The sequence below is a fragment of the Bactrocera latifrons genome, unplaced genomic scaffold, assembly GCF_001853355.1.
Source record: "Bactrocera latifrons isolate USDA-ARS-PBARC rearing strain unplaced genomic scaffold, ASM185335v1 scaffold_90, whole genome shotgun sequence".
NCBI lineage: Eukaryota > Metazoa > Arthropoda > Insecta > Diptera > Tephritidae > Bactrocera > Bactrocera latifrons.
Genome location: NW_017537601.1, coordinates 764,162 through 791,694, shown reverse-complemented (window position 1 = coordinate 791,694; position 27,533 = coordinate 764,162). Strand labels below are relative to the sequence as shown.

Here is a 27,533-nt window from a genome sequence, read left to right as displayed (position 1 = left end):
AAAAAAAAAAAAAAAAAAGTTTTGGTTCTTCAAAATCAATTTGTTTTATTCAAAATAGTCTCCTTCTGCTTCAATGCAGTTTTTTGCACGGTTCAAAAGCATGTCGAACGAGTGCTTTAGCTCGTTGACAGGTATGGTCCCCAATATGCCGGTGCAAGCCTTTGAATGGCCTCTACGTCTGCACAACGCTTTCCTTTCATAACTATATGGATATTACCGAAAAGAAAGAAGTCCCACGGTGCCATATCAGGGGAATACGGGGAGTGGTTATTGGTTAAAATGTGAGTTTTGGGCAAATAATCGCCGAAATCGAATATTGGATTCTGAGCAATTTTTGGTCGTCAGTCAATTTGTGCGGAGCAAACCGTGCAGACACCTTTCGTAAGCCCAAATGTGCGGTCATAATGCGATAAATCGATGTTTTGGAGATGTTCAATTTCATTTCCATGAATTTCAAGGATAATTTCGGCTTATTTTTGATGCATTCACGCACAGTTTCGATGGAATTTCCGGTGAAAACGGATTTAGAATGATCGTCGTTTATGTTCTCGCGACCACTTTGAAACCACTCGTGCACTCCACTACGGGATAGGCAATCATCGCCACAAACTTGATTCATCAATTGAAATGTTTCGGTAAAAGATTTACCAATTTAAAAACAATTTAATGTTGGATCTTTGATCGAAGCTCATTTTCGCACCGATAACATAAACATAGTGACACTTAAAATGCAATAACTTCACGTGCAATCAATGAAATACCATGAAATTTTCACTGGACAGTCGATAAAGACAGCAAATTCTAAAGCACTAGTCGACATAGAGATGGCGCCACCAGGGGGTGGTGGTTCCAAAAAGCTTACTTTGGAACGCGAATTCTAAATTGGTTCGCGTATGTTGTGACAAAACAGCACTAGGAAATTGTAATTAAATTCTTCGAATAAATTATATTAAAACCAAAAAAAAAAAAATTATTTTGGGGAGTTGCTATCCTTAATTAATATGCCAAGTATGAGCGCAATCGCAATCTGTCCACCAGTTTGTTTACAGCAGCTTGGGTTAGGTCGATACACCTCAGAGGTGCTTTGCGATTTTTACAATGAATAAAAATATCGAACAAATAATTCGTTTCAAATTTTATATTTCTCACCAATTTCGCTGTGTGCGAGCGCTGCAAATGTTGTAAAAGTGTTACTATGATTCAAAGCTTTCAAAGACGGTCGAAGAATTTTTGAAGCCATGCTGATGAAAATATTACAAATGTGAAGGATAAGGTTGCTCGTGGGGCATGTGATAGAGAGACGGCAAGAGAGCTCGATAACTCCTGCGAGTCCGTTCGAATAGTTTTGGTGGATGTTGTGGGTATGAAATTTATTTTTATTTTTTTTTCAAAAAGAGTGTCATGGCGGCCAAATCTAAAGCCAAAAACTCAACGAATATCATCGATCAACCAGCTTGCTCACCAGATTTGGTTCCGTGCGATTTTTCCTGTTCCCAAACTATAATTTCCGCCCAGTGGAATCCGTTTTCAGACGATCAAAGGGATAAATTCGCTGAAGGAGTTGAAGGTCATCAAAAAAAAAAAAAATTCTTATAAAAAATGTTTTGAGAGCTTGACAAATCGTTGGCTTTGAAGGTGATAAAATAAATACTGATGAATAATTAAATATTTAGCATTTTATTTACAATTTCCGGGTACTTTTTTTGTTACAATTTATGTGTATTTTGGCTTGAATGCAGGCATATCATATAAGATCTACACTTTTAAAAATATCAAAGATTTCATAATTCATTATTTAAAGTAGTACTAAGATATTCTATAAATTATCATAATGGTATTCAATATTGAACAGTCTGTTTGTTAGAAGTGAGAAGTGGAAAAAGACAGAAGAAGGAATACCTTCATATTTCCAAAAAAAATTGCTTCTTATCTTATAGAGAGTTTCAAAATCTTGCAAAATAAAATTAAATTAAAGTAATACTGCGCATACTGATATTATCAAACAATTCGCTCTACTTTGCACAGTACTTCATGATTTTCTGAGGCGTTGGTTATGTCACAACACTATAAGTGAGGCACAGATATCACCATATGGCACACATTTTTACAGTAATTTCAATTATTTTTAAACTTGTATTAACTATTTGCACACTTACCTCAATTTAGACGACATGCTAGCACAATGATAGTAAAAGCTTGCAATAATTACTTGGTTTATTTAAACTTTAATTTGATTTAAATTTGAGTTTTTTGATTTTTTGTAGTTTTTTGAGTTTCCAAGTCTTTTGAAATTATAACTTTTACACACTTCATTCATTGAAAAATCTTCAAAATTATTTTTATTATTGTTTTAATTGCTTGCCATACACTTTTTCCACTATATTTGTTGCACACGCACACACAAAAAGCACATCGTGGCAAGCACCGGAAGTGAACAGCTGTGATTAGTTGCACGGCATGCCAGAGTTATGTGTCATCCACTCGTCACTTTGATGCTTTGTGCACACGCACACACACAACTACATCTCCGTATAAAAAACACGTATGTGCCAAAGCAACACCGTTATTGCGCGTGCAATTGCGTGGCTATGTGCTCGTACGCCTAAATGTATGCCACAGCATGCAAATGACGATGCGCAACAGTTGTCTGTCTATTTCCTGTTTACCGTTAACACACACTACGCTATAGCACGCCAAGTGCAAATGTCAATACGCACACAACAATAACAACAATTGGCACAAATGCAACAAAGCGATTGTACGCGTTAATCAAATGGCGCCGTGCACCAATTACCACTGCAAATGCATTTTGCCGAAAAAAGGCTAGCGCAAATACCGTTAAATTGCACAAACAGCGCTTAACCAACTGTTGCCTGTTGCACGTTGCAAGCTGTTGCAAGCTGTTGCGCGTCCATTGAATTTGTAAAGTTTTTCGGCAAACAACGAGCGAAAACGGCGTTTGCGTTTACGTTAGCATGTGGCAAGTGGCAAAAGTGCCGCACGCCGTGCCAGTGCAATTGTGTTGACGCGTACACTACAAGTGGTTTCGGTTGCTAAATTCACGACGAGTCGTTGTCGTCCTGTTGGGTTGCTTGCCGTTGCCAAACTCACTTGTTGCACAATGCCAGCCAGCAGCAGCAGCAGCAGCAGCCAGGCCTGGCCTGTGTCGTCGTGCAAAATTTCAACACACACGCATATACAGCGATAGTTTTTACATAAACACAAGCACTATTGCTGCTTATATACCAGCTGAGTATATATGTATATACGTATGTATGTAGGGTATATTTAGTATATTCATTTTCGACGACGAAAAATGGCGTTATCGCCCCAAACTGCAGCACAACACCCAAAACTATTGAGGCAGCGTCATAAAAAGCAGGAAGCAAGCGCAAAGCAAAGCAATAAGACCGAGCGCTACAATGCAACAGGCCGCGCCAACACAAACACACACACACGTATACAATATATACAAACACCGAGTGTGGCGCCCACCCAGTGGCGCAGCGTTGACGTCAGCGCCACATTCACAGCCAGCCGGCAGCGCCGCTTGCAACGAGGACAACGACGACGAAACTTTTTTCGAGCACACGAAACTTTTCAAAAAACTTTTATATAGTTTTTCGCCGTTTCCTTGTTGGCGTTTGCTGTTTTCTGCTTTTTTCGCCTTTTTTTGTTCCTTTTTGTTTTGGTGCCATTGTAGTTGCATTTGTTGCTGGCGCGCACAGATGCACACATATACGCACGCAGCGCGCAATAGCGCTTTGCTGGCAAGCGCTCTACGTAGTTGTGCTTGCCCCGCGTACGCGCGCGCCAACAAATTTGTATAGAACTTTTATATTTTTCGTTTCTTGCATCCTTGGAGCGCGCGCGCACACACACATGCAACGCTATGTGGCACATTATATATTTTTTCTAAGCAAGCGCTTGTGTGCGCGTGTGAGTTTGAGTTTCTGTGGTGCTTGTGTGTGTTTGCGCCTTGCTACGTTGCACACTGTTGCATGCCGCCGCGCCGCTTATTAAAGTCGTAAAAAAAATTACAACAACCACTGGCGCAAGTGTTGATTCTGTCCAGCGCCCACCCAATCGAATCAATTTTTTCGTCGTTCGTCTCAATTTTTCTCAATTTTTCTACTCGCAACGCACCCAATGTCGGCGTCCTTCCGCCTTTGTCCTTCGCTCATGCCACACGCAGACGTTGCGCTCTGCACTTGCTATTCGACTTTCGTCTAGTTGTTGTTGTCGCTTGGCTCATTTAGTTGACTTTTTTAGTTTTTTTTTTGTCTTTTTTTGCTTATAATTTTTGCTTTTGCTTTGTTAACCCGCGCGCTAAACGACAAAAACTTTTTCGTCGCTCGCTTGCCGCCAGCAAAAAACTACCGTGCACTTGCCCATCCACCGCGTTTCGCTTATTTCTTATCTGCTTCACTTAGCTATTTCATTGCATTCCCCATTTTTTGCCACCTCATTTCATTTCCTTGCCGTTTTTTTTTTTTCGTCGACGGCGTTCTACATTGCATTCTGCTTTCGTCTACTCATCCTTGTGTGGCATGCAAAAAAACAACAAAAACTGCTGCACTATAATGTATAGCGTCGACGCGTCCTTGCTATCGTGCTCGCACGTCTGTCTGTCGTCCTCAATTCCACCACTACTCTTAGCCATGCGCTGCTGGCTCTTCTGGCCTCCCCCGCTCGTTGCGCGTTTTATACTTTTTCCGTCTCATTCTTTGGCATTTTGTGTTTGGTCCTTCCTCGTGGCAACCAACGTTTGGTATTATAGTTGACTTATTGTTGCTGTTGTTGTAGTGAAGTTGCATTAGCGCCCACACCAATGAAATTAGGTTTGTGTCTACGCCTGATTACCTTATGCTCGAAGTTTTTCGCCAGCTTAACGTTTTGGAAGATTCGGGTTGCCAGACTATCTCATTCGTTTTTAATGTAACAGTTTAGGGAATGCTCCTAATGTGAATAGAAATAAGTAGCATAATGCTGGTGTACAAAACTTTTCCAAGGATTTTTGATTCACGAGAATACATTTGGTTAAATTGGGTATTATAGTTATTAAAAGAGGAAAAGTTCCGGTTAGCGCTAAAAAACTATAATATACGAGTTCAGATTGAGTTGGTGTGATTAACTGAGGTCTACTGTGCTCGCTAAGTTATAAGCCAGAAAAATAAAATATTTTTTTGTTTTTATAGAAAGTTCGGCTTCGAGGAAAGTTCGACTGTTACTTAAAGTTTTGTTTTGAACAAAGCTCATACTGACAGAACTCGCAGACAGTGTCGAGAACTTACTTTCAGCAAATAACGGATGTGGGTTGGATTATGCCGTACCCGAAGCTCTTTAGCCCCAAAGGACGAAGAAATTTTGTAATGTTTCGACTTCGCAAGTCCAGTGACAATTTGAACCAAAGACTTAGTAAATAACGGTTGTCGGTTTGAGCTCTGTAGCTGTAAAGGACGGATAAGCTTTCTAGTGTTTCCGCTTCATTTACTCAATTATAGCTCGAAAACGCATACTTTAAAAAGATTTTAAATAAAATAATATACGGAGCGACTACGATAGACCAAAGCAAGCGGTCCGAACCGAATGGTTCCTTGATAACTATTTCTGCGAAGCATAAAAAGCTCGATCCAGAACTTAAACATAAAAGATCGGAACGGACTCAATGAAAAATTTTAGGCTCGGCGGCCAATTTTAAACAGCAATTCTTCGTGTTTCCATCAGTCGTGTAAACGATCAGTCTATCCGCATTTATCAGATCTATGTAATCGTAATATGTCTGCATTTTTGCTCGGATTAGGACTGAGGCAGCATTCCCTGAAAATATGTCAGGTTTGATATCTGACGCTACAACAATAAGGAAGTGTTAAAAAGATTCTAATAGAATGTCAACCCAAACCTTTGCCTCATTGATAAGATCACCTGGACTAAATAACGATTCGGTATATCAGGACGAAGTTCAGACCGTTGAATTACTTCGTACCAGAGTCCCTTCGCTTCATAAATAAGATCACCTGGTTTAGATAACAATTCGATATGTCAGGGCTGAGTCCAGACCACGTTCATGGTAGGGCTTGTGGTAGATAACCGTTGCCTTACTTCTTCTCTGAGGTCCGAAACATAACGTTACCGGCATCTATAGGATTCAGGTAAATTAAAACGGTACTAAATCCTTACAATTTGAAACACGATTCTTTATTTGACCGCAAATAACCACAAACACCAAACATGTGGCATCAACACGCCGAACTACCCTGCCACAACACAATTATAGACTAGCACAAGTTTACAACACCAACAATACCAACAACACTGTATCATCCAGAATTGCATTATGTTATTCGGCCACCTAAAATGCAAAAAGAAAACCAAAAGTGAAACGCTACTCAGCACGCCACAGCGTCGTATCGCAACGAATCGACTGAAGATGGGAGGCGAGGTACTAAACGATGACGACAAAACACACAACCAACAAAGCGAACGCCAACACCACGTATGGCAGCGCCTAACTGCCAACCACCGACACAAAGTCGACGCGCACCGTTGGTGGGTTGTCCCAATTCGGCCAAAGAAATACCAACTAATACCGAATTCAACCATCCAATCGACCGTCACAGCCAGCGTCAACGTTCGCACCCAACACCGCCACCCACTCAGACTGTCCAATACCGAAAATGCAGCAGAAAAAATGCAACAAACGAGCAGCAAATAAAAATAAACAGCCGAAATGTGGACGACGAAACAAGCGGTGTGGCAGAGTGAACGGCGTGCGCCAGCCCAACTCACACAGCCAAAGACAGTGGATGCAAGGCTCCAGTGTATGTGTGTGTGCGCGTTGAAATTCCAACATTTGGCTGTGTGGTGCGCGCAACGGTGACGCCCTCATTGCCACCGCCACCAGTGCCAGTAGCACCACCAGCGACCCACACCCGACCCACCATCGGCACCAGCAAACGCTCTGCTAAAATCCCAAATACCAACCCGAAAACTAGTTGCAGCACGCTGAGTGCTGTGCGCCGAAACAACCCTGACAAAACATAACTACACACATAACTACAACAATGATTACAACAACAACAGCAAATACTACGACTACCACAACAACAACGACTACCACTATCACCTACTACTACGACTTGTGGCGCTGCATAGAGGGCGCAACGGGCGCCACTAACGGCATGCCACACATACTGCCGGCGCACGTAACAYCACCCACTTGTGGCATCTCACTCGGCAGCACATTTTTAACAGTCAAACTTGTTGTTATTGTGTGTTTTTTTCTGTTATTTYACCAATTTGTTGTTGTTGTTGCAGTTGTTGCTTTTGTCAACGCCGCACACAATACACTGAAGCCACTTGCTGCCTGCAATGCTTTTCGTTGCTGCCGCCGCGACGCCACACCGTGTTTTTTTGTGAGTTTAGTTTTGCTCGCTCTAATTTTCAGTATAACTCTGCTATTGTTGTTGTTTTGTTGTTGCTCTTCGCTGTTGCTGCTGTTGTGGCGCATAGTGTTCCACGACATCGTTGCACGAGTCGCCTGAAGTTGGCCTGGTTGAGCACCACCAACGAAAAGCCCCAAAAGGCTGACAACACCATCACGAACGAAGAAAGCGGCAGCCGAATACGATTCGTAAAAATATAACCTAAAAACGGTTTGAAAAAATTCGCTATACATATACATTGTCACATACATAACCAAGTAATATACCCTACCCCCAGCCATGACATGCTGTTATCTTGGTAGACTCACGACACAGACACAACCCATGCAGTCCATTCATTGCAGCCACCAGCCATTCTAGACGTCGCCACCTTAACATCCTACCTTTCGGTGCGCACTACTTGTTGTTGCATATTTTAGTACTCTCCTCGTAAGTTTGATTTTGACACTCTCTCACTCTCTCTCTTGCATTCTCTTTCCCACTCTCTCATTCCTTCGCTTGCAAGTGTCGTTTGTATGCAAGTAGTTTTCAGTCAAAACGCTGTCTTCGGCTAGTTGTTGTCCCCATCCTCTGCTGACGAGTGCGCCCTGTCTGCACCACAAGTATCCTGTATTGATATATGCCTTGTGTGTGGCATACGCTTGTTGCATGTTGCATCTAGCCAGTGTTTGTGCGAAGATAAAGGCGTGTAGATTTCGAAGGCAAAGACGCAGGTGCTTAGATGTCGCTGCTGTAAGCTAGTTTTTCTTTTTTTTTCGTTTTATTTTAATGTCGAAGGTTTTCGTATGGCTTTCTGGAGCGTTTTTTGAGTACTGAAGGAGCCACTGATCAACGGAAAATAGTGTTATAGATAAGAAAACACCGTTTATCGCATATTCCTTTAGTTTTTATCTTTCTGGTATCTAACTAACTTCCTTCGCTAGTCAGCGGTAATTAATTATTTTACCTTAACTTTTCATATTTTACATTACTATTTCTTCCAGTGCAGATTAATTATGACATTCTAATATTTTGAAAACCATAGCAGTCATTTGAAAACAATTTTCGGCACACTAAGTTACGGAACTATGTTTGGGTATCTCTGAATTTTTGAGTACCGATCAGTTGATTTCTAAATATATTTAGGAATCTTCCTTAAGGGGTTTGAGCTCCTAAAATACTAAGGTGTTCTTATTGTTAAGTGTATTCAGTGCATGAAATCGTTGTTATTGTGGTCCGGATAAGTTTTAATGAAGCTCGAGTCAATTTTGTAAGTTTTTTTGTTAAAACGATGCAAGTTTTCTGTATGAAATATATGGTAAGATATCGAGAAAAAGAAGCGTATGTATATACTTGACTTAGAAAGTCTCATTAAGAAAAATATATATAAGCTTTAAGGGTTAGCTTATCTTTCTTGAAGCTGCAACAACAAAAGTATATTCAAATAAATATTCGAAATCATTCGAAAAATCTTTATATGTGACCTGGTCTACGAATAGGGAGCTAACGTGCGAAAACTAGTTTTCTGGGAAACAGCTGTYAAAAATCTCATCTTCCATCCGAATCAACTAAAAAGTGAAAATTGATTTTTTGGATTTTTTGACACCTAAGCCCCCTTTCCGTAGACCGGGTCACATATAGCATATATTTTTTGAAGATTATCTGTTTCAAATGTTGGCCCGGTAAACGTCTCAGATAGTCCCTCAGTTGAGTCCAATTTTCGATGAATCGTTCGAGCATTTCGGCTGTCATTGGCAAATTACACGCGTGATGTTTTGCTCTAAGACCTGTATCGAATGGGGATTGGACACAAAAAACAGTCTAACAGTGCGATATCAAACGATCTTGGTGGATATTGTCTTAATAGATCCACTGACGGATGCGATGTGTAGGATGTTCCGCTGTTGTTTTTAAACCAAAAGTCGACGAGATCATAAGCTTCAATCTCAGTCATCAAATAGTCGATTACCATGCCGCAATTACGCATCATTTTTGAAGAAATATAGACCGCTGATTCCAACGGTCCACAAACCTGGAAGAAATCGCAATGAAGCTGATCGATTTGTAAACATTGTTCGGTATATCTTTCCATGAGGAAATGCCAAACAATACTGTACAAACATAATATAGGTTGGCACATGCGTGTTCTGTCAAGTAAAGGCTTTTGAAAAAAGTATCTATAATTGGATTTCCCTTTAGCTGCCATTTAAACTGAGGATCAGTATGAAGTTCTTGGAAAAGTATTTTTATTTGTGAAGGTTTTTATACCAAATATTTCGATATCCAATTGTGCGCTGATGGCTTCTTATTCCCTTAATTTTTTTTTTTTTTTTTTTTGTTAAGAACACATCGTGCTTGAGCTGTCAGCATATTGTTACTATCAAAAGAGTCTTTGAACTCTGAGATACATAATAATACATTTTTATTAGCATATCTGACCTAGACTTCCAGTTCCGAATAAAGAACTAAGGGTTCTCGCTCCCATATGTGCTTATCCACATTTTCACAACATTTCCCAATTTTATATAATTTTATATTAGCTCTCAGTGGAAAAATATGATTATTCCCCAATCTTAAATGATTTTAACTGAGTTAATTTCCCAGCGAGCATCGTTACATAAAGTACTCCGTTTATGCCTCTACACCTTGTTCCTATGCAAGTATTTCCCACTACCATTTAACCTATAATCTCACCTAGATTACATATCTACCCATATAAGTATATATTTCTGCATGTACTTCCATGAATATATACCATAATACCATATTGCAACTGTATCCTTGCTGAAAAAGAAATGCAGCTTTTGCTGAATCCACAAGTGGATGTTGTTATGTGATAAAGACGCTCGCGCCAGTCAAGCCAAGCCGAGCGATACAACTTGTATAAGCAGCCAAGACCTACATAAGCGCAACTAAGTAGGAGGAAGAGTGCAACAAACATAAAAACTCAACTATATTCGAAACTCATACCAGCCGCCTGCCGGTTGTGATCGACAAAAAAGCTCAAAAAAAAAGGCAGCTCCAAAGCAACAGCGCACGATGTGAGCGCCGAAGTTTGCCAACGACGATGATATTCGGCACAAAAAATGCAACAACCAAAATAAACCCCATTCAACGCCAACCGAAAAGTATAACTAGTACATAATATAAGTACACACACGCATGCACACACATAACTACATGCATGGGTGTCGTCTGTGGAAGCGACGAAAACCTCTTTCGGCGCTTTCGTAGCTTTCGGCCACCGTCGCCGGCGCCGTTGCCGCTTCGTGCGCTTAGATGGCTCGATATTTTCGTTGCCGACCTTCATGTCGTGCGACCTGCAATGCCATTGTTGTTGTAGTTGTTGTTACTATTGGTAATAGTGTTGATAGTGCAATGGGTAGTACTGAGCTTGTCGTCGTGGCTGGCATGGGAGCTTTTCTTATTTTTTTTTTCCATTTTTTGGAGAAGGTTTTATTTTGAACGGGCGGTGGCGGGTGATGAAAGTAGTGCAGTTGAGTACGGTTAGTTATCTAGCATTGCATCTTTACAGTGTGTGGAGTGTGCCTGTTGCACGTCGGCTTTTGGTGTGGGTATTGACACTTCGTTCGCCGATTTCTCTTAGACACTTATGCACTTTTTAAGCACACACAACGAAAATTGTCGCTGGAAAAATGTGTTAGCTTCGATTTCGTCTATTTTTAGGCAAGCTATGCGGGGGGTTTAGTTCGAAGTTTAAGGTAGGAACGAACGGGATTCGGGATTTAGCAATATTGGGGCGCAGTGTAAAAAACGCTGGAGCAAGTGAGGAAGAAAAAATATATATCGATGAATAAAAAAATATTTATAAAATATAAACGCAAGTATATAAAGAATATAACGGTGAGAGCGAGTGAGTGAGGCATTTGTCGCATAGAACGACATCGGCGTCGAAACAGCGTATATGTATGTATGTATATAAATATGTACTTATGTATGTGCGGCAGTGAAATAAAAGTGTTGTCTTCCAAAATACCTAAGCATTGCTTCGCTGTGCAGGCTTGGCTTGGGTGGCGCAAGTGCTTGATACGAAAGTCAACGTCGGCAACGAGCGCACGAATGCTGGACCCCAAATGTCCGGCTGGTATAATGAGCTCACCGCCGCTGCTAACAAGTGGTTGTGGCAGCTAAACTTTTACTTTTTGTAATTTTTTTTGTTAAGTTTTTTCTGACTTCGTTTAATGGTATTTCGTTTTTTGACGTTTATTGATGTTTTTTGTAATATATTTTTTTTGCGAAATGTGACGTTGTTGCATGTTTGTGTTTGTGTGTTGAGTGCATTTTTATATAAGTATCTTCGCCACATCTGACCACAGCAAAGTGAAGTATATAACGCTGCGATAGCTAAGTTTTTAGGTGTTTAAAAAAATTGCTGTGTGGCAAATTAGTTTATTGCCAAGTGAAGTGGTAGTTAAAGGGTTAAATGTAAATTTTAGTTGAAATGGCTTATATATATATATATATATATTTTTTTTTTTTATTGTTGGACTTGAGGAAGATTGGAATCGTCAAGCTAATGGCTGCGAATCCTAATTAGAGGTTTTAGTGAGAGAAAATATTTTATATATTTTATAACGGTAAATTCACAGCAACGTATCATGCGTGTAGTATAGACATTTTTTAGTAATGAGTTAGCGGAAGTGTTGGGAAGGGGTTACATAGCCGAGCTATTTCCTTCATATCGTCACTGAAAATGCAGAATAACGTAACACCACTTTTCATATCTTTACAGGCGAAGAAAACACGATATAATAGAAACGACTCGTATTGAAACAAAATTAGCTTTTGGTTATAAAATGGTTATATAATGTTTATATATTGGTTATGTCTGAGAGCGGCAGCTTTACATTTTACGATATTACATATCTATATAATATGATGTAGTGAATCGTTAATATGATGTAGCAATAAAAACTCAATTTCGGTTTTTTATGACATGTTGTTTTGCATTTCAGGTTGTGTATACTTATTTAGAATGATTTGTAAAATTTGTATCCTTTTTTTTGCAAGTAAATCATTGTGATGATTTATTTTTATTTTTTTTATTTTTTTTGCAATTTTCTTTCTGGGCATTTATGCATATTTTATGTTTATTTACTCAGTAACTATTGTTTTTTTAATGTGAAAGGATTTTAGTTTAATTAAAACAATTTTTTAGTGAGCTCTTGCTAACTAATTGTAAATTAAATATCGCGCAATATATATTTAAAAACAAATAAAGCAACAACATTTAACAAATTCTATAGAATTTTAATACCCTTACAACTGGTTGGATATGGAAAAAGTTTGCAAAACCTTTTCTAGCACAACTCGACTCTTTTCCAGTATAAAAATTTGTATTCAAAAATTATCAAATTGTATTAAGTATTGGTATTTTATATATTAATAATTTATATTTAGCGCAGATTTCAATTTTTTTTAAGCTAGTAATTAAATAAAAATATATTTTAGAGTAAGCTCAGAGCTATTTAGTGTTAGTCTGTACTCTGTTCTTTGTTATACTTATTATATGTCTCCAAATATTTGTCTACGCCTTACTTTGCTTTTATGTACACACAGCTGCGTAAATATTTGCCACCCAGACGCGGCATTCAACAGGTGTGCCTCCCATTGGCAGCCCATAAAGCAAGCGGTGGACCACTGCGTATACGTAACGTTGCTTGCAAGTGACCTCACGAATAAATATGTATACATACTACATATATATGATATTTATGTATAGTACATCCCGCAAAAGCGGTCCCAGGGTGGGCGACGGTTCCTTAGAGGGGGGGTTTTTAGTGACCTGCAAGTGGCACATACCGCTGCTGTGATGATAGCACCGATGATGCGGAAGGCATTTTCCACCCCCTCACCCACAAAAAACAAAAAAAATAAAAAAATAAAAAGTACATCCCTAAGTACTAAATAAGATTTTTTATATAAAAGAAGGCTTGCGAATTATTTTATTCAAAAATTTTGCATTAAATTTTGAATTTTATTCTTATTTAAACATTTCAGTTTTTTAAGCGTGATGTTGGCACAAAAAATTACTTTTAAATTTTTTACGCGCGCGTTGTACGTTTAGTAAACACAAATCGCATATACCTAATAGTTTATGTGTACATAAAAATATTTCAGGTGCCAATAAGTCAAAGAAACACTCGAGGTAGTGAAATTATTGATGCACTTCAGGCAAGTGTTGCTGAAGACCGCGATTTTGACTGTCTCAAACAACAATTTGACAGATTTTGTGCTTGCATCTGTATGAAAGTGTTCTTATTCAAGCACAGAATCTATTGGATCATTGTTAATGTCGTGAATTTTCCTTTCAACAACTTAAAAACGATAACGCTCTTTTTAAGAAAATCATATTCTCCGATGAGGCTTACTTTCATCTGAGTGGTGCCATAAATAAACAACTCTGTCGAATTTGGTGCAAAAAAAAAAAAAAAATCCACAAATTATCCATGAATAACCATTACATTCTCCTTAATTGGCATTTGGGTGTAGTTTTTGGTCTGTTGGATTCATCGGTCCGTATTTCATTCGAAATAAATCTGGAGACACTGTTACCGTTTGTGCAGAGCGCTATAGAGTGATGATAAACAACTTTTTATGGCCACCATATGTGGATCCAACAAGACGGGTTTGCGTGTCACACAGCGCGTGCAACAACCGAAATAATGCGATAAAAGTTTGAAAATTCAATGATTTCAAGAAATTTGACATTTAATGGCATATAAAAGTTTCTGATTTAACACCACTACTATTTTTTCTGGGGTTATTTCAAGTCATTGGTCGTAAGCAACAAACCAGTCACTCTTCAAGCTTTAGAAACCAATATTGAATGTGCTATTCATGACATACAACTTGATTTAGTGGAAAAAATACTCTAAAATTCGGCTCATCGAATCCTTCCTGGATAGAAGTCATACAGGTCATTTTAATGATGTCATATTCAGAACTTAATTGTATCGATTTCACTTTCAATTAAATAAAAAAGAATTATTTGAATATATTTAACAATTAGTGTGTTTTTCTTGAAAAGAAATCATATTATTCTTATTGGAAAGTTCTGTACAAGATATATAAGAATCACCAAACCATACATTGAAAGTGCTTGCTGGACTGCATTTAGTCTGTAAGTCATAGCGCGGGTACCTTTTTTTTTTGTCCAATATTTCTTTCGCAATCTGTGGTATAAACATTTCTTCGAAAGCACTTCAGACGGAACCGCCACAATACCTTTCATTACATATTTATATATTTAAAGAAAAATTTTAACAGTAGACTCTGAGGAGAAAGCATATAACACAACATACGTTTTTTCAATTCTGGTAAAACTTAAAGTACGTATGAAGCTCAAATTAGAACTTGTCATCATTTTGAAATAAAAAAGTAAAATTTGTGCTAGGAAAAAAATAATATAAAATATGCCTACAATTGATAAGCTGCTGAAATCTGGCGCTGAATATTTTAAAGCAATGGAAACACTTGTCAATGATATTAAAATTGTTTGGGTGTCAACTTAACGTCAATAAATTTGACATACTGGAAAGCACACATCAGAATGTCTACGAATATAAATATATAAAAGCGTTAAATAGATTTTGAGAGCTATAACGAGTACAGCGCCATCTAGTGGACATATTTATGGTCGAAATTTTATTTGTTTCAAATGAGATCGCACAAAAATAATTTAAAATTTCCGTCTGCATTGCAACTGATGTGAGAGCTTTTTTTCCAAAATTAAAAAATAATAATTTTACATTATAATTCATTGTTCTCTTCCCTAAAAACAATAAAATATCAAAAAATTCTCTATCAAAAAATGCCATAAAGTCGCCACATATGAGCATAAAGTACGCGATTGTTCCTCCTCAAGTATCCTTGAGTTACTGTTGCTTTTCGCTCGCAGCAAAATGAAACATTTGGGATAGAAAAAATTGCATACCAACATATGCATAAATGTTAGTATGGTATAGTAAAACATGGGAGAGCGAAGAAACAACGAAAATGGAGACGGGAAAAATTCAGTGCATTGAAAAAGAAGAATTTACGAAAAAATTCCGCAACTTGAGAATGGCATTAGTGGCCCTGGGCGGCCACTTTGGTGTGAGTCTAATAAAAATGAGAGCATTTTTTCGCCAACTGAGAGCGCAGCAGCAACAACAGCGACTACCATGTGTAAGAAGTGCTTTACTTTATATACAAAAATAAAAATTTAGCCAAAGCAAAAACCAAAAGAAACAAAACCAAAAAAAAAAAAAAAAAAAAAAAAAAAAAAAAAAAAAAAAAAAAAAAAAAAAAAAAAAAAGAAAAAAAATAAAGCGAAAGCTGGAAAAAATTGTGGCACTTCTACTAATGCAATTTTTGCGGAAGCGACTGGCATGCAGAATTGGCGGTGGCCAGCGAAAGGCAGGTGGAATGCGAAAAACCGACAAGGAGGTGCGCCCACTTGAAAACTATTAGGTTTGTATATAAAAACCTTTATTTATTTATTTAGTTTTTTTTTTTCAACTTTGCCTCAGCCATTTTTATTTTATGCCACTGCTTTTATATTATTTTTACTGGAGATTAGTGAAGTGGGTACCGAGCGCAGTGGCGGTTTCTGGAAGGCGGCTAGAGGAATTAAAATTATTGAGGAATTATCGAACAGAAAATACACTCAACCTGCGGACCAAGCAGGCGGGCAACGAAGCGACCACTCAAGCGAGTTTGAAAGGAGCTAAGAAGAGAAGGCAGGCAACGCTGAGCTGTATTGCAAAAAAAGTACAACAACAAATGGGATGAGCAAATAGTTGAATGCAAGTACCTTCGCTGCAATGAAGCGCTGGTGGTGTTTGTATGAGTGGGCCTTAGAACACACACACACACATACACATGTACGTATAACAGTCGAAAGAGAAATAAGCTCGGAAAAAATTGGCTGAAATGCGATAAACTCAAACTCAAACACCCGCCTACACACACACATGCATGCATGGCAAAAGCTGTTCCTAAGCATTTCTGCTATATCCAGCTTTCCGACCCGAACTCACACACCCACACACATGCTATAGAAAATTTATATATTGATGGATATTAAATTCCATTGCCGGAGTAATGAGGCCGAGCTATAAATTTTGCTCGGCTTGCGGTGACACTACGAAATGTGGAAGATTGGTTTCGGGTCGTAAGCATTTTTAAGTGCAAAACTGAGTGCACGGGAAGTGTCCTGCACCATATCCTACTTTATAAATTATACAACAAAACAACTCATTTATACAAGCATACATTCATGCATCTATATATCGGTATATGTATATATCAGCTCTTATGTATGTGTGTCTGCCCATACATTTTCCGCTAACTGCGTGTGCATGTTCTGAGCGCTGTGTGTATGTGTGTGTGGTGTTGCTGATGTGTCTGCAATAAAAATGCGATTACACTGCAACGGTAAATGATATCGAAATTCATTTCCAAAATGTAATTAAAATTGAATTTGATTGCAATTTGCCAGCAGTGTGGAGGAAACACCGACATTACGCGCTTATAGAGAAGCATACGGCAGAGCTGGGTTGATCTCATGTGCTTATTTAGTTTAGGATTTGGTGTAGAGTGAATTTTAGCAGCTAATTAGACTTTAAAAATACTTCTAGAAAATGTTTAAAGATTATTAACCTCGACTAACTACGTACGGAAATATATACATATACAATATATACATATATGCATATGCCATATTATGCAGTATACTGTTATTATAAATAGTGGTTCGGTCTGAATAATTTCTTCGCAGTATAACTCATGCCAAATTTCGGGAAGATATCTTATCATTTGAAAAAGTTTTCCATACAAACACTTTATACTGATCGTTCAATTTGTATGACAGCTATATGCTACATTTGTTCGATCTGAATAATTTCTTAACAGATTGCAGCTGTGTCTAAAACAACAACTCATGCCAAATTTTGGGAAGGTATCTCCTCAAATGAAAAAGTTTTTCATACAAATAATTTATTCCGATCGTTCAATTTGTATGACAGCTATATGCTACATTTGTTCGATCTGAATAATTTCTTAACAGATATCAGCAGTGTCTAAAACAACAACTCATGCCAAATTTTGGGAAGGTATCTCCTCAAATGAAAAAGTTTTTCATACAAACAATTTATTCCGATCGTTCAATTTGTATGACAGCTATATGCTATAGTCATCCGATTAGAACTATTTCTTCGTGGATTGTACCGCTGCTTTTGAAAATAATTCCTGTCATATTTGGTAAAGATATCTCCCAATATAAAAAAGTTTCACATATGAAGACTAAATTTTGATCGGTGTGTTTAAATCCATTAAAGTTGCATTTCATGACGATTTTTTTTATTAAAATACAATTTTTCTGAGCTTTTCGTGAGATTTCCGATATTTTGAGCACGAAAGTGAGTTACTTTGGGACAAGGCAATTCTTAATTTGACCAACGTGTATATTTTTCCATAAAGGATTTCGTTGGCAGAGCAATATTTATGGCTTGATTGGCTATATTGATAGCTTGCTTTCGAAAACAGCTCCCACAAATTTCGAGACAGTATACCCTAAGTCTTGTGGAACAAACTTAATGTTTATAATTTCGTTTTTAACTATTTACTTAAACTAAAATTTATTAAATTATCATTTCAGTTCCTACAAGATATATCACAAACACCTAACCAATATTTAAAGTGCTTACTGGACTGTATTTGATCAGTAAGTCATAGCGCTGATACCTTTTTTTGTCCAATATTTCTTGTGTAATCTGTGGTATAAACTTTTCTGCGAAAAAACTCCAGACAAAACCACCACAAGACCTTTCAATATTCGAGTTTCTAAATATGAGTTAATGATCCATATTGTTACATATTCAGCCACTACAACTACTATAGCTACTACAGTCACTATCTCCACAGCGGTAGCAACAACAATTAGTCCCATATTCTAGAGCTGATATACATGAACACTACGTATATAATTGGACACTCAGATGATAACATACGATCAGCCACTAAAGCGATGTCATATCTGTACACATAACTACTTACACAATAGAATTTGACGCTTAACGCTATCATTGGAAACTTACCCTTTCTGACTAGGAAAACCTTTAAAGAAATCCTTTTAACCTTTAAGAAATATAAATAAAATTACAAATATTTCATTTGTTGCCTCACGGACAAATTCAGAACGATCAGCTTATCAGCTTAGGTATAAAACACAAAACATAACAATCAATCAGTTCAGTCAGTTCAGTCAGTTCAAATTGATTGTGCAGCACCAAATCCATTTTCCAAGGATGGGAATCTAGTATGAATCAAGACAGAAAGTAAGGACGACAACATGAGCCAAGACCTCAACATTTAAAATCAAAAGCGTATGCACATAAAATCAAAAGCGTATGCACATTCCTTTTGCCGCTCTTAATAAAACACGATTGTAAGATTAGAAAAGAGAAAATTTTGATATTTTATTCCAACAAAATGAAAGAAATTCTAACGCAAAATCTATTACTATACATATTACATTGTTGGCACCATTGTTTTCCTCAACTTTCTGAATTACCTATTCGCGTTACTATGTAATTTCACTACTTGATTTTTTAGCCATGTCCTCTCAGAGTTATATATTTTTGAAGGAAATTTGAGCACTTCGATCATGGTAAAAAATAAAGTATCGTAAGTACTCATAATGCTTAAATTAGAACTTGTCATAATTTTGACAACACTTTGCCATTCAAAAACACAAAATATCTAGAGATTCATAATAATGTATCCATTATGATCATAGTCGCTGTTTTACTAACCATATGGAAAACGATTTAGACAAAACAAAAGACACAAAAATTCTTGTTTTCCATTCGCGTCATTATTGAGTCATAATTCTGTCATAGTTGCAGCCAAATTTTCAACCGTTGTAAAAAAAAATAAAAATAATTTTTAAATTTTCATAGTTTTTACATACTTTGGAGCTGTTCCAAGCAATGCCATATTTTCACATCACATCGTTAGGTATTTAATATACCTAAAAAACCTTTGCCCATAAATGCACTTTTTTTTTAGCTACGCTATTCACTTTGCCAAATTCAATGACAGTTATAGTCCAGCCTGTTAGAATGGTTGTAATTCAAATTCAATTTAATTTTATCAAAATTCATTTTTTTCCGTTTGGTTATCATGACACCTGTTAAACATATTCAATAACCTTAGAGTCATTGAACAAACAAGATCATACGATATAGATCATATAAGATTTACGCAAAGCTTAAATTTCTGGTTCCACTTGAATGCTCTTTTCCAGAAGAGAATGCTTGTCGAGGCATATGTTGATCATGCTCTATCAGATGCGACATGTAAAGATGGTTTCAACGCTTCAGAGATTACGATTTTGTTGTGAGAAATGAAGAATGCGTAAAACCCCCGAAAAAGTTTTAAGACGCAAACAATGTGGGATAAAGAAGATAATTTGAATCAAAAGCAAGTGGCAACCATGTTAAATATTGCACAAAAAAACAATTTTAGAATGTTTGAAATATATAGGAAAAGTTTGGAAAATGGGTGGCACATAAATTAAATGAAAGAGGAATGGAAAGCCGAAAAAACACTTCTGAAAGCTTCGTGCGTCAAAAACACTTATTTTGAGAATCCTAGTCCGAGAAAATCATGGGTTAATCCGGAACATACATCAACAACGACAGCAAAACAAATCGATTCGATAAGAAGACAAGGCTTTACTTTTGGTGAGATCAGAAGGGTGTAGTAGCCACCACCGGCAATAAATGATCGATTTGAAACATACATTGATCGAAAAACGACTAGAAAGGGCCAAAAGACGCGGAAAATGCGACCGGCGCATTCAGCAGTCTTGGTCTCTGCCGTTTCTTTCCATCGATGGGATATGCATTGGCTGAGCAGCACTTTGATCCCTGCGCAAAAGTCGAAAATTGGGTGCTTAATTGGTTTGCTGCAAAAGACGGTTGGTTTGGTATCTACAAATTGCCAGAGAGGTGCTCAAAATATGTAAAAAGTAATAGTAAAAATTTATAATAATATTATTTGAATTTCGCAGTCAAAAAAAATTAGGTTGTCTTTTTCTCAAAAAAAAAAAAAAAAATAATAATAATAATAATAAATAAATATATATATAAATAAAAAACTCCTTTCATATCTGACATGTGTATGGTCGAACTTTCATTTGATTTGTATGTGCTCCTCATATAAGCTTTGATTGTGATTGTGAATGGTAAATATGGTTTTTAGAAACATATCGATACAACCGAAATCTATCGGGTAGTATTCGTCTTAGTATTGAGTTTTGTGTTATTAATTTATGATCCTAAGACGAACTCAGACAAAACGTCCAGTGAGCAATGCAGGTGAATACTTGATTAGTTATCCTTGATCCAAAAATTTGTTTGTCTAACCTTCTTACTAATCTTTGTTTTTGTTTTTGTTATATTAATAAAATATTTTTACAAATTAATATGTCTTTATAAAATAGTTTAGAAAGAAAAAACGAATCACTTACCGACTATATGCAACATATCCTTGGACCATTTCATGAGTTCACGTTTAATTAAACGACGTTCCTGCAGACATCTGGCATACGAGCATTCCGCCATGATTTAACCAGCTAAAGCAGTTTGGTAGGGAATCTTTATGGTATATATGTATATGTGTGTATGTTTAAGTTTTAATCACTGAACTTGTTTGAAAATCACTGGGTGCTTCGGAGAAGCCTAATTTGCGTGCTAGCAAATTGGTGGACGCAGGACGTAAAATGTGCCTATTATCATGGTGAGCAATGTAAGTTGTCAAACAGCATAAGTCAAAATAAGGGATTTTGAAATAAGTTTTTGATTTCAAAATTTTTCGTTTTCGAAATTTTTTGGTAATAAAATATTTTATTATTGTTTTTGTGATAGTTCTTAAGAATATTTTTTAAAACTTTAAAAAAAATTTTTTTTTTAATACTTTTTTTTAAATAATTTTTTTAATAATTTTTTTTAATATTTAATTTTTTTTTTAATAAACTAATTTTTTTTTTTAATTTTTTTTTCAATTAATTAAATTTTTTTATTAATTCTTCATTTGTTTTTTAAAAATTAGTTTTTTCAGTTTTCAAAAATTCATTCATATTTTTAAAACATTTTGTCCTTGTAAAAAGTGTTGAACACATTTGGTTTAAAACAATTGAATTACTGCACATATACAAACAAATTTATGTATTTGCATAATATTTTGTTGATTCATTTGCAATAACGGTATGCGTGTGGCCTTGCTGCAAGCTTTCGTAAGTATCAATTTCCGATTACTTCCTGATTTGTTGTCGACACATTTTGGAACGCTTCAAGTGGAATGTGGCTGCTGCGCGGCTGCGTTGATTTATTACTTAGCAAACGCTGCAAATGTTGTTGTTCTTACTGTTGATTATATCTAAAAGGAAAAAAAAAGAAAGAAAAATAGAAATCAGCGAGTTATGAATATTGCTTGCACAACGCAATTAATATATGTAATATTTATATTAGAAAAACAACAACAAACACCATGCCTAATTTCTATTTTGAACCAACACAACTTCACAACAACAACAATTCAGGTAGCTTTGGGTGACAAAGAGTGGGAGGGGGGCAGAGTAATCGCATAAAGTAAGCATGTTGTTGACAGACGTCTTGTTACACGCTTACAACGCAATACAAGCGGCGGCGACAACGCCAGCGAAAATGCTTAGCCAACCCAACAAGCGAATAAAATAGTTAGCGAAATGCATGCAAGCCAAGAAATAAATAAATAAATTAAAAACAAAAAAGCGAAAAAAGCAAACACGAAATAAAGAACGCTAAAATAAATTTTATTAAAATCCAGTTGCATAAAAATAGCGCAAAACCAGATTTGCAATTCAAGGTGAGTGTGGAAACAAAATACCGTGGCAACGAAAACCGCCGCGACAGCCGAGCACCGCGCTCGCCACGCGTGCTGCCATATCGAGCGCCGCTTAGCACGCCCATGTTAACGAATTGGTGACAACAACAAACATTACGAAGCGACAACATGTAACTTAATTTTTGTTGTTGTTGTAAAATGTTATTATGCCGTTGTTTCCCCTATTGTTGTTGTTTTTCAATTTTTTTAGTTTTTTATTTTTGTTGTTGTTATGGTTTTATTGTTGTTGTTTTTTTATTCTTCTTATTAATATTGTTTTTTTTGTTGTTGCACACTCCCATTCCAATTCAAATAGCTGCAGTTCGCTTAGTTTTTATTTTTCTCAATTTATTTATTTTTCTAATTTTTGTTTTTGCTACCTTTGGTCGCTTTCGCTGAGCGGTCGGCCGCTCGCCACATGTTTTCGGCTGCGGTGCGCTCGTCGCTTTCGGCATATCTCAGCGGCGGCGTGTCTGTCGGTCGCTCTGTTTGGCTTGCCATTGAGCGATCTTTCTAGCAAACTGTATATAAAGTCAAGTTGCTGTTGTGGTTGTTGTTGTTGTCAAAACTATCAAGCGCAAACACAGACGAAAATGGGCAAACAAGAACCACAAATCGCACAAAAAACCCGAGTGCATGAACAAAATATTAATATTTATAAATATTTCTGTACATATATACGTACATATGTGTATATTTCTATTCGTATGTGTGTTTGTGTAAATTTGTAAAGAAATAGCTCACTCATTTGTGTTCGTGTGCTTATGTGAAGAAATGAAAATAAATTGGAAATTGTAGCGAAAAGCGAGAACAACAAAAAACTTGCGCCTGCTTTTGGTTTTGTTGTTGATGTTGTTGCTGTTGGTTGTTGTTAATTCTAATTCCGCGTCGAATTGCCGCATTTTGTTTAAATAAATTTATGATAAATTGCAGCAACAAGTGGCGTGATGCCCGTGTGCGCACAGTGGTGTAGTCTAAGAGGGAGAACAGTGAGAACTGTATGAATTTCATATATTATTTTATTTAAACTTGTAATGAGCAGCTAGCGGCAAATAAATATGAATTTCAAAAAAAAATTCAAAATTCTATATTCAAAAAATTTTTGAATTTCAAAAAAAAAATTTCAAATTCAAAACAATTTTCGAATTAAAAAAGTTTCGAAATTTTAAATTCAAAATCTAATATTCAAAAAAGTTCGAATTTGAAAAAAGAAAAAAAATTCGAAATTCCAAAATTTTCCATAAATTTTTTAGCAACAGTTTTTAAAATTTATTACCTTAGAACCCGATTGTTAATTAGAATGGGATTAGGTATTAGTATAGACTGAGGAATTGTTAAGATAATTATATTATTGCATAGCAAAATGCATGGACTCCCTTCAAACAATGACAGCTTCCAAATAACTGCGGAAAGCCAAACCCTACTAAGAGCGAGGAGCAGGCTCGATATCTTGAGCCAAATATTAAAACATAAACAGTTCGATTCAATTGATTCCAGAGCTTCGATTCATTTACAATTCACGAAATTACTGGATACGATTGATAATGAGGCCATGCATTCCTTTGCCCTGCCCTGCTATCGGATTACATATTTATCTCTAGGATGGAGGTTACGCTATTTCGAACACTATAGCATAACTTCATATATCACGATTTTATAGAGTATGAGACCGCAGGATACAAAGCATAGCGAACATTGTGTAATTTGGTCATCTCGACGTGCTAGTTATGTTACTCTAGTACAATAACTTCTTCTTATGCAGTTCAGAGAAGCTTCACATACGACCTGCATGCCAGTAGACTTTAGATAGCATGAAGCTTTTCACCTTTGTTATCACTGAGATCGACCCATCCGAAAGCTAGACTTCTTCTTAACAAGCCTATCGTTAAATAAATTCAATGAAAACCAGTAAATCTTAGATCGGGAATAGGAAGGAGAGGCGCGTAGTTTAATTTTTAGGATCTTATTATTCACATAGTCAATTTTAGAATTTTTGATTTTTTTTATTAAGTTTGTATTAACTTTTTTATTTATATATTTTTTGTACTTTTTTTAAATATATTATTTATACTAATTACACTAATGTTTAAAATAGTAAAAGAAAATATCAAATTATAAAAAATTGTACAAAAGTCACCACAAGAAAACTAAAAATTGCCACATATCAAATCACTGTGCAAGCCTCAAATGTTGTTATTGTATTTCTCATTATTTGCTGTCGTTACTGAAATTCACTCACGGGGGAGGTAGGCAGGAGGGCGTATTTTCGCTATTTTTTAACATTTGTCACAGCGTGTTGCTGTTGTTGTTCCACCATTTCATTTCGGCTTGTGCATGCTATGTGGTTTTGTATTTTTATTTTTGCTGTTTTCATTATTTTCTTCTGTCAACAATTTGCCGTCAATTGGGAAACTGTTTGCATATTAATGAATGCACTAGAATTTATTTGATTTCTATTCCGTGGATTTTTTTCTAAACAAAAATAAATAGTGCAAAAACGCAGCAGCACACACACATACGCTTAAGTGTGAATGTGTATGTGTGTATATAGTATATTCTGGTGGATACTTTCATGCATCGGCGTGCTTTATAGCGTTGCACTTTGGAGTTGTGCGATTTCAGTTGCAATTAAAATTCAATAAACATTTAATTTAACATTTTACAATATCTTTGTGTACTTGTCTCACAATAGATATATACATATATACTTATACATACATGTATGAATGTATATGCTTTGGTGAATATATTACGAAAAGCTGTTGTGCAGGTTTTTTAGATTTTTTCTGTTTTTGCCATTTTAACTGGAAAGTCAGTTAGCCAACGGACCAGTTTGATTATCTAAATTGGGTTTAAGTGCATTTTGCATTTTGCATTTCGCATTTTTTGCTTGTGTTTGCAAAGGTAATAATTATGGCGGAATTATTTAAGACCCCCATTATATGTGAAACGAAATACCTGGTAAAATCCATTTGTGGCAAGCGAAGCACTTATTGCTAAAAGTGGGATGGGAAATTCTTTTTCGAGGTAATATGCCATGACTAGGGTTTTTAAMAGTAAATCAGTAATTGCAGGTATCATTTAGCTTGTATTGCCGATTAAATTTAATGCTGTGGAATCGCGTGAYCTTCGCACCCTGGCTGAACTTCGCTGCTTGTCTAGATATTTCATCCAGTTTCACATCTACGGATTAGAGTTTTTATTCTTTGCAATACCAGATGGAGTTCAGTTCCTAGATCCAAGAGACTTCTCTTTAGTCATTATTTAGGATGCCTGCGCTTGACGTGAATTTTAAACAGACTCTGYGGCCTCACTATCGACACCTACTCCAGTGTATCATACCGTGGGGACTCCAGATGATTGCAGCGTAGTCTTATCGATGTGGACAAGTGCGCAAGAGATGCTTCATTGTTTTTCTCTTGCCCTGCCTCTTAGCATTTCCTGCAATCTTCTCGATCTATTAGACCCATTCTGCAGACATGTGTCGTCACCAGACAATGACTAGTTAGTATCCCGATTATGTTCATACAGTCTTTCCTATCGAGTGCCAATAGGAATTTATGATTTTTTTTTAAGTGCCTAAACATTTATGATATACTATACATAGTTATTGCAGAGTATTCCTAAAATTATCTTGGTGACTTTCGCCACGACCAAAATATTGAAAAGTTGTAAAACTATTACTGAATTCTCGTTTCAGCTGTTGAAATGTAACTAATTCGGGGGTTTTGTTGATTTACTACTCTTCTTTTATGGCGCCAAGTTAACATCATAATCAATATTCACCGTAGAGTCTGATTTCGAAAGCCGTGCGGCTACACTGGCCTTGAGCCTGCTGACCCTGCGCTAAAAACTCGTTAAGTAGTACAGGATCACATTAGGAATAGCATCAACTGTCGCTAGAAACTACAAAGCCGTTGGCTTGCTAGGGAGGGCACTCTTATACCAATTTCAAYCGATTGCTAATCAGCCGGTGCAGATGTCCTTTTATATTCTAGCGCCGGTTCTATCGACCTAGGTGGGTGGGACGGGCTGCGTTCTGCTATAGGAGAAAGTCATATATGTGCTACATCTCTACCCTAATGACTACTCAAATGTATGTAGGTCTCCTGGAGACTGAGTTAATAGAATTTTGTGGCAATTTTTGTGGCGACGACAAGACTTTTCAGTAGGGCAATGCTTTAATACACACAGTTTAGATCACCAAATCCATTTATACATGGCGAAAAATACTTGTATTGGACTGGTCCGCCTTAAGACCGATTGAGATCCTCTGGCTTATCGTCTCTGACAAAGTTTTCAAGAACGGTGTACAGTTTAAGACAGCAAGAGCCTCAAAAAGGCAATCGACCAGGAATGAGCCAATATTGATCCAGCCCATCTTAAATGCTTGGTGGATTCGATTCCATTCCGTCTTAATTCCGTAATACTCAATAATGGTAAAAATATTGACTATTTATATCCTATATACATAATCATTAATAATATTAAAGAAATAAAAATCAAATATGCTCATATAAATATTTAGTAGAAAGACTATTTTTGATTTCAGTTCTTTATTAAACATATTTTAAATTTGTTACCACCTTATGTTTTTCTTTTGTAAACTTTATCTTGTATGGGGTATTAACCGYCTAAACAAATGTGTAATAAAATCAAATCGTTTCGTCGAACTGTGGGGATTTAGGGATATAATCGCATATTAGTTTAGTGGTAGCACAAAATTCTAGCTATTCAGTGAGTACCTCTATTAGGATCAATGCCTTGATCATAAACACTCTATATAAATAAACAAGAAAAAAAGTTAACTTCGGTTGCACAGAAGMTAAATACCCTTCACAGGTGCATTTCTGTTAGTAACTATGTGTTCAATTTGTATGGAAGCTRTATGCTATAGTAATCTGATCCGAACAATTTTTTCGAAGACTATATTGTTAATTTAAGCAGTAATCCAAACTTATAGTGTGATTTAGATACATCATCTGCCAACTATATGCGGGTGAATTCTAATATTAAYATGAAATTGCCTCTTGAGGACTAATTCAGGCCCTTGTTGTACTATCCCAATATTACAGTTGCTAATTGCGGTCTATATGGTACTAGTAACTTATTAGATCGGATGCTAGTCTGCCTTAGGTATATACGAGGTGTGTTCCAAAAGTATCTCGAATTTTG

At 36.5% G+C, this 27,533-nt stretch overlaps 1 protein-coding gene across 2 annotated transcripts in view; it reads right to left on the bottom strand.

The window, feature by feature from the left end:
- Window positions 1–21,295, bottom strand: part of LOC108977506 (homeobox protein 5) — a 174,166-nt gene extending 152,871 nt beyond the window's left edge. For both annotated transcript variants that reach the window (XR_001994041.1, XM_018947214.1), the window contains exon 1: window positions 20,965–21,295. Coding sequence is in view for 1 of the 2 variants with exons in the window: in XM_018947214.1 (XP_018802759.1) it covers window positions 20,965–21,058 (94 nt within the window). In the remaining variant the exon portion in view is untranslated. The remainder of the gene's footprint in view (window positions 1–20,964) is intronic.
- Window positions 21,296–27,533: the final 6,238 nt, after the last annotated feature.